Below are 7936 nucleotides of genomic sequence, written 5' to 3'. Positions count from 1 at the left end.
ATATTTTTAAGGGCGGCTGTTGCTCCAGCCGTGAAAACAGAGGCCATGGTGTGTATGCGCCTGGGGCAAGAGAGCTCCACACGGCCAACACAAGCAGCCAGAAAATCAGGGTCAACATCATTCATCTGCCCCCTCACCCGCGCACATGCCCCGTCAGCAGCAGCCACGCACAGGTATTTTCAGACAGTGTTTTATGATCAACTTCCTGTTACCAATCCGCATAGAGGGTGCTGAAAAGGTAAACAGAGAGCTGCTAAAATATTTGCTTAGGCCCGTTTGCGAACAAGCGAGCGCCAGGCTCTATTTTCAGAAGCCGCTGGCCAGTACAAATCATCTGTTGCTGATTATACCCCATGGCCCTCAAATTATGGGTGCAACAAATGACTTACAGAGCACTGTGCATTTCCCCTCCAGGGCTGTTATTTTACTGCCAATTTTACTAAAGGTCAGAGTCCTCCCCAGTAAAACATCCATCTCTGGAGAGCAGGAGACAACGATGGCCTCTGCATGGCCAATACAAGGTCTTGGGGATCTTTGCTTGTCCAGTGGGAGGTTTAAGTGCATTCATATAAAAGAGCCACTTGAGGGGGACAAACAGAGGGCATAGGTACTAAGGCCACCACTCCTTTCACTGCTCATTATGCTTACTCACTGCTTACACGCTTGAGTAACCTAGAGGCCCTTTATAAGTTTGACTTCTGAGCCATGGGAAGATGTGTGGAAGTCAAGTCAAAATGCTGCTGCAGTATATGATACCACATGGTAACATAATTCAGAAATGTTTTCACAGCAGCAACCAGTCACCTCCAAATTATTGTTTCTTCTGTTCTGTTATATACACCTCAAATCTACGTATTTATTTCGGCATAAGTAGAAGATACAAGCAAAGAAATACAGCTCCTAAGCTGTAATATGTACACCAGATTTTTGCTCACTGAACTCACTGAACTGAAAGTGATGACAGGTGGTTGCCGATTGATTGGTGGCAAAAGATGGCGTGAGATGTATCACATATCTCTATGTGTTTGCCTGCTGTGAAAGACAAACTGGGGACAGCCTGTATTTTTTGTGATATATCACAAGACAAAATGTGATATTATTTTCCTTTATGGACTGTATTTGAGAGAGAGAGAGAGAGAGAGTGTGTGTGTGTGTGTGTGTGTGTGTGTGTGTGTGTGTGTGTGTGTGTGTGTGTGTGTGTGTGTGTGTGTGTGTGTGTGTGTGTGTGTGTGCGTGCGTGTGAGTACATCTTCAGCTATTTTTAGAGGGGGATTTTCATTGCAACCTCCCAGCTTCCAGTATTCTGCTAATTAGGTTGGTGCATCACAGAGCAGCATATACACCATGTGGTCTAAATAGTTTAACCGTGTACACCCTAATGAAGGCCTGGTCTAAAACATCTGCGCTAATGTTTCCTTGTGCTCTGAGCAAATAAAGAATTTGCCAATGTAAACTACATTGGAATAGCTTGTACATTGGAACACGAGGTATAATGTTCCGTATTCTTAAACTGCCCAGGAGGTCCACAATGACCCCCAATCACTACATCAGATGTATATAAAAATCGTACATTAAACAGGATATAATGCATAATAAAAAGAAGAATTTCAAATAAAACATCTTGCAAAGAGGAACGTAATCACTTTGCCATTTTGGATAATTTAATCAGACTCGAGTCTGCCACTAATGAACAATGCATACATTTATAGCTAATGGATACAACGTCTCCTAAATTATTGAAAGTAAAAGCCATGGCAACCACAAAAGTAAACACCCTGACATAAAATGACCACCACTCCCTCAAGTATGTTATTTTTTTTTCTTCTCATATAAAATCACCACGGTAATAAAACATGGGAAGATAATGTTCCTCCCAATGGTGGCCTGTTTTTAAAAATGATTGCAGGTCAACAAGGAGACAACCATTAGGCCGCGCCTGCCATGTTGTATAAATATTGCTCTGGCAAAGGGATGGCACAGGGGGGAATAACTGCCTCCATATGAGCCTGTTACGGGCCCTCATTTATTAAAACCCGATTGTGGGCACACCGCACGGGCCTGGACGCCTTGCAGCATCTATTTTCAGGGGCGCGCAATTATGGCGAGGGCACTGCAGACTCTGACGGCCACCTTGACGTCGGTCCCCCCAGCACCGTCTACGCGCGAGAGAGAGACGGCCTCCGCCGCTTCAGCCGTGCCAGGTTTTTTAGGCGTGTGGTTCTCCTCTCTCTCGGGGACTGCCGGTAAGTTGCGCACGCGGGGGGATTTGAGGTGCTGTGACGCACCCGTGGTGGACTGGAGCCGGCAGGGGTTCGCCACTCTCCCCCCCCCCTGCTGCGAATAAGGGATGTGGCTCACATCTGAGATGAGTTAAATAATGCGAGCATCTAGGCACTTGGGTGCAGATGTGGTTGAACAGTCACATAGAAAACATTTTGGTGTTGTGTCAGTGCTGCTATCAAACTGTTCTGCCGCAGCCCATAAATCACTGAAATGCCTTGCCCCTAGTTTTATCCACCTGGCTTATCATTTCATTTCTGATTGTGTGCACAACTGCTGGGTCGCCTGCAGTCCCGGAGACAGAGCGGATGGTCAAGAACATGTGACCTTGCTGGAGATGAGGAGCACATTGGCATCGGCATCACTAGTTTTATGAGCTTGTGATCGCACTCACGTCCCGTGATAACAACTGTTCAGCACCTTGGACAGAGATCACGTGACCTAGGGGACGAAACCTCACATCCAGACCAAGGCCACTGCCGTGGAGCGTTAATGGCTCCCTTTCCTCATCCCTGCCTGCCTCTCATAAAAATGTCACATGAAAGAGCCACACAGGGCAAAACAAGGTCAGGAGGTTTCATGATACTATTGCTGTCATGTACCAGGTTATTCCACACACACATACACACACACACAAACTCTCTTTCTCTCTCTCTCTCTCTCTCTCTCTCTCTCTCTCTCTCTCTCTCTCTCTCTCTCTCTCTCTTTGTCTCACCTGTCTTTTCTTGTAGAAGCCTTTTTTGTCACAGTTTGGGATGCGAAACCCTTTGGGATTAAGGATGTCTGTGACCTTCAGGCTGTTCAGTATGCTCTCCATCTCCCGTCGACATGGACCCTGCAGAAAAAAGAAGAGCATAGGCAGTACCATTACAGACCCCAAAAATCCCAGGCTATACTGTAGGCAGTGCAATGACATTTAGACATTTAGAAATGGGACAAGAAGCGAAATTGTATTCTCCTAGAGTACTGCGCTAAACACTGAAGCTGTTTTGAAAGGGAAGTCATGCAACGCTAGACAACCACCCATGGCCCCCTATTTACATGTGCAGGGCGCATAGGGGGGGGCAAGACTGGGCAACAAAACAGACCAGCACACACACATCAGACAGCCCAGTTCTGCTGTCCAGCTCTAGTCACTAATCAGAGGCCCGACTCGATACACACCCCTTATGTGCACACGCACATATACAGACACACACGCTCAACTTTAGCCCGCCAAAAAGAATCCAAAATAGCACTATGCACCCGCACACATACAGTCACACAAACACGCACACGCACACGCACACGCACACGCACACGCACACGCACACGCACACGCACACGCACACGCACACGCACACGCACACACACACACACACACACATACATTCTCATGCAGCCCTATCCACAAGGGCCCCTCAGCACATGGATGGATGCCACTGCAGGGAAAGAGAGCCATGCTTGTGGGGTCAGCTGCGGAGCTGATCTCCCTGTTGGGCTGATGTAGCATCCACCCCAAGAAGATTCATCATATCTCTGAGAGAATAACAAAAATGAAGGTATTTTCAAAGGGAATCAGCGAGAGAATGCCAGAATTAGAAAAGATAGTCAGAGAGAAAGAGAGAGAGAGAGAGCGAGAGAGAGAGAGAGAGAGAGAGAGAGAGAGAGAGAGAGAGAGAGAGCAAGAGCAAGCATTAAAAAGGTAGACAACGAGAAGGCCACCCTCTACTCACAAACTCAGGCTCTGGCTTGGTCTCCAGGGAAAAGTTCTGCTGATCCGTGTTGGGCATGATGGGCAGGCCCTCCATCTTGAAGCTCTGGCTCTTCTTGGCGTGCTCGCGGCGGATGACCTCTGCCTTGGCATGGCTGTGGTAGAGGGGGTGGTGCTGCGAGGGGAGCCGCGGGACGCCGGCCGGCGGCGGGGGACTGGCGGAGCCCTGGTGGACGCTGGTGTTGCTGTTGCTGCTCGGCTCCTCCCCGGGGACCTTCTCAGTGCCTGCACGAGGGGAGGGAACAGAAGGAATGCTCTGAGGGCAGGATTTAAGAGTAGCGCGTCTGAGCTCCTTGGAAGGAATGGAACTTATTTGGATGTGCCTGTCGGACGGTCCTGCAGTATTCCTGGAAACGGCGCGTACAACAGATTACGTTATCAAGTATTGACATTATATGATGACCACACTGTGAGAAACGCTCAGATATATTTTCATAGAATGCATAGTATCTGCTTTGCTTAGAAAACAACTGTGGTGAATCATATCAGACCCTCTTCAACTTGTTTTTTATACAAGTTTTAGAACAGCAGAATGTTAAATCACCTTCTGAAGTGCTTAAAATGTCTGAAATACCTGAGATACGTGATATCCCTAGAATGCATACCTTCCATATTTCAAAGATGTATTTGAACAATATTGCAAGGTCTGCATTAAATACAATTCCAACAGCTGAACAATATAACCTTTGTCCAGAGGCAACTACACCAGGCAAGCACACTTCTTTTGACTAGTAGGCATTGTAAATTATTTAGCAGTAAAATTGTACAGATACCCATATGAAGTTTGCAGCTGGCAGAACGATGGTTGTTTCCAATATGTCCATCACATGAGTGTTGGGAGCAATACTCGATATTGTGTGTGGTACATTTGACTTTATTGAATATTGAATTTTTTGAGAATCTTCATTTTACTTTTGGTAAGCTAAACATAAAGCAGTATCTACAAGAACATGCAAACACCACTAAAAACTGCACAAAGTATTTTTCCAAAGGCAGACAAAATATGCAGCCCCATCATCCACTTGTTATCAATCATTAAGGAGTTTATGGTTTTATATTTCATTGTCTGACGGTTAAATTAACTTCCCATTCACCTGTAAGGTGAAACCACACCTGGTGCAAAGTTATCTCAGCTATGATTGAGTCAATGTGACACTCCTGTTCTTCAAAGCACATCCTGGATGCTTGTCCGGAGAACTTAAGTTGACCAAGCAATACTAGCTTTTCCTGTTCTGAATTATTAATCGTGTACATCAGTGATATCTGCAAAAGGGAGAGTATTGGGTATCAGATATTTCTATCACGTTTGAATACACGTCTGTGTCTAGAGAGTATGTGTTTCCAAACTTGCCACCTGATCCTGCTGTAAGCAATTATTCCACATTTTCCCACAGGTCTATATGGAAAACTAATGCTAAGCTAAACTTTAAAAGCAGAAAGGGGGTGAGAAAACAAGAATTCAAAAATATAGCATACCACAAGGATTGAACACATGAGCTCATCATTTAACATTTTGGTGAATAACTGCTTCACGTCTATATGTGAACACACCACCCTTGCCAAAGTTCTCCTAAGCCAGCAGTAAATTTGAACAAAAAAATCATACATACTTCTTGGTATAGTGCCATAATTTGACCTGACAGGAAGAGACTGCCAGGCTTCTGTTCCCTTCAGAAGCAACTGCACATAAACACCCATGCACCAGCCATAACTATGAGTGCTATGTGCGTACAGTAAGTCGTCATTATATGCGCGTTGAAAAAAGAGGCGAGCTTTACAGAGGTCATACTTTTTGGCCAATTAAAATTTTGAATTATTCTAAAAACTGATATGGGAATTGTTTTCAGCAAAGTGGACTACAGACATGTGAAACAGTCCAAGGCTATGTGTATCCATCTCAGAGATCGCTCAGAGATCCTCATTACTAAACTAATTTACTAAATTAATTTGCCATCAAGCCGTTCACGTGAACCGTTACGCCAAAAAATTCCTTGACAGATTCCTGGATTTGCGAGATATACTGTCAACTGTACCAAGGTTAATGCCATTGAGCAAATCTGTGATGAACAAGCCTTAAAATATAACTCTACCTTCATTTTCTTTGACTGAGGCTTGGGTCCTGAGCAGCTTCTTGGAGGTTGCATTGGCACAGATTCCACGTCCTTCCAGTAATGCTTGGAGCGGTTTAGTTTCCCCAGGCTGATGCTGGCAAGTTAAGCCGAAGCCGCATCTTCCCGTGTATATTCCGCACGGCTGCCCGTGCGCAAGGGCGCAAGTCAGGCAACAGCCACAGCCTGGCTCGCGAACCTTCTCTGCGCAGTCTTTGGGTATGGGCTTGCACAGCATCCGAGAGCCGGCATCACAAGGCTCACACCGGATCACCGGTCCGACTGCCCCCGTAAAGCGCGCGACAGACGCCAACACCACAGTTACGAATAAAGAGTAAAGCCTACTCACCATGGTGACGAAAGAAAGTATGGATGTGAGTTCTATGAGAATTGGGTTCTTTGCTACTACTGGTCTAATCCATGTGAGGCACGTTTTTAAGACAACTTCACAATATATACCCAGGGACAGGACCACTTTTAGGCACACCCCTTTCAATGAATAATGTAACGAAAGGGATCACTTCCATCTTCCAATATTCCTTGGAATGTGAAAGAGACTGCGGTAGGTTGAAACATTATGCAGTAATATTACATTTTGTGTCCATGCATAACTCTCCTATGCTAGCTGTCCAGTGTGTGTGTGTGTATGTGCCAGTCTTTGAAAGAATATATGATAGCATGTCTAGACAGACTTATGTTACTGCTAGCATACCTGGGGAAAAGTAAAGAAACAAACAATGAATGAAACAGAAAACATTTGTTATGCCAAACGTATTGGTTTTGGAAGTACATAAAATTAAATTTGAATACGTTTAAAGTGTGGACATAATAGACATAGATTGTAAACCAATACATTGAAAGTTGCAAATAGCATACTATCAAAGTACCCTATAATTTCATTTTGGAACCATATTGGGGACTTTCACATTAGAGAGAGAGAAAGAGAGAGACATAAATGAGAGATAATTCAGATTTGTATCAGTCCCCCCCCCCCCCCCCCCCCCCCCCAAAAAAAAATGTAATAACCACACATAGATAGATAGATAGATGTGTGCATGTAGAGGAAAATTCATCCTTAACTCATGAAGTGTCATGACAGGTTAGTAAAATTACCAATTACATAGATTGCTGAGCTAAGACTAAGTATGCAAGTTAGATATTTTCTTGGCGAATACTTCTTTCTAAACTGTGTAAATACAGCAAGGTTCTGAAATTCCTTAGGGTACTTAAAAAATCGTGTCCAGTCATAGCGCATGCATAGTGCTATATTTGGAGTGTTCACCTGTTGCCAATTTTCAGGGCTTACCTTCTGTAAGACAGCAGTAATTCAATAACTGAATCGTCTATTATCTGACCCACATAACTTCTCACCATGTGTGGAATGTACATTTTGCCGGCTGCCCGTGAAAACAGACCTCATGTGATCGGCCCAATATACTGTGCTGACCCTGAACTTGTTGTTCTGCAGCCTGTGCGGGCTCTGGGGTTGGGGGGGCACTATCACTCCCTCGACTTAACTGTTCGTGGGGGGTTGTAACGTTGGGGGCAAACATAGCAGAACATTCCATACCAAGACGCAGGGTATTCCGACGCGTAATTACACCTTGAGAATCCAAAGCCTGCTCCTTTTTATAAAACATAAAACAAACTATCATGAAATGGTTAAAAAGTGAGTAAGTGAATTGTGCCCTCTTTAAACTTCATGGGTGGCATTATGCACCCCCGTGGTGAATGGACGTGACCAAGGAGCGTTTGCGCTACAGGCGAACGTTAACTGGCGGGCTCTACAGCGGTG

At 45.0% G+C, this 7936-nt stretch overlaps 1 protein-coding gene across 1 annotated transcript in view; it reads right to left on the bottom strand.

The window, feature by feature from the left end:
• LOC105898458 (insulin-like growth factor-binding protein 3) overlaps positions 1-6552 on the bottom strand; it is a 7862-nt gene extending 1310 nt beyond the window's left edge. Inside the window, exons 1-3 of the mRNA XM_031563368.2 lie at positions 6124-6552; positions 3996-4258; positions 2996-3115 (exon numbers count right to left, since the gene is read on the bottom strand). Coding sequence (XP_031419228.1) covers positions 2996-3115; positions 3996-4258; positions 6124-6493 — 753 coding nt within the window. The 5' untranslated portion in view covers positions 6494-6552. The remainder of the gene's footprint in view (positions 1-2995; positions 3116-3995; positions 4259-6123) is intronic.
• Between the last annotated feature and the right edge of the window lie 1384 nt (positions 6553-7936).

This window comes from Clupea harengus, chromosome 25, assembly GCF_900700415.2.
Source record: "Clupea harengus chromosome 25, Ch_v2.0.2, whole genome shotgun sequence".
NCBI lineage: Eukaryota > Metazoa > Chordata > Actinopteri > Clupeiformes > Clupeidae > Clupea > Clupea harengus.
The sequence above is the reverse complement of the archived record's forward strand: the minus strand, read 5'-3'. Positions and strand labels throughout refer to the sequence as shown.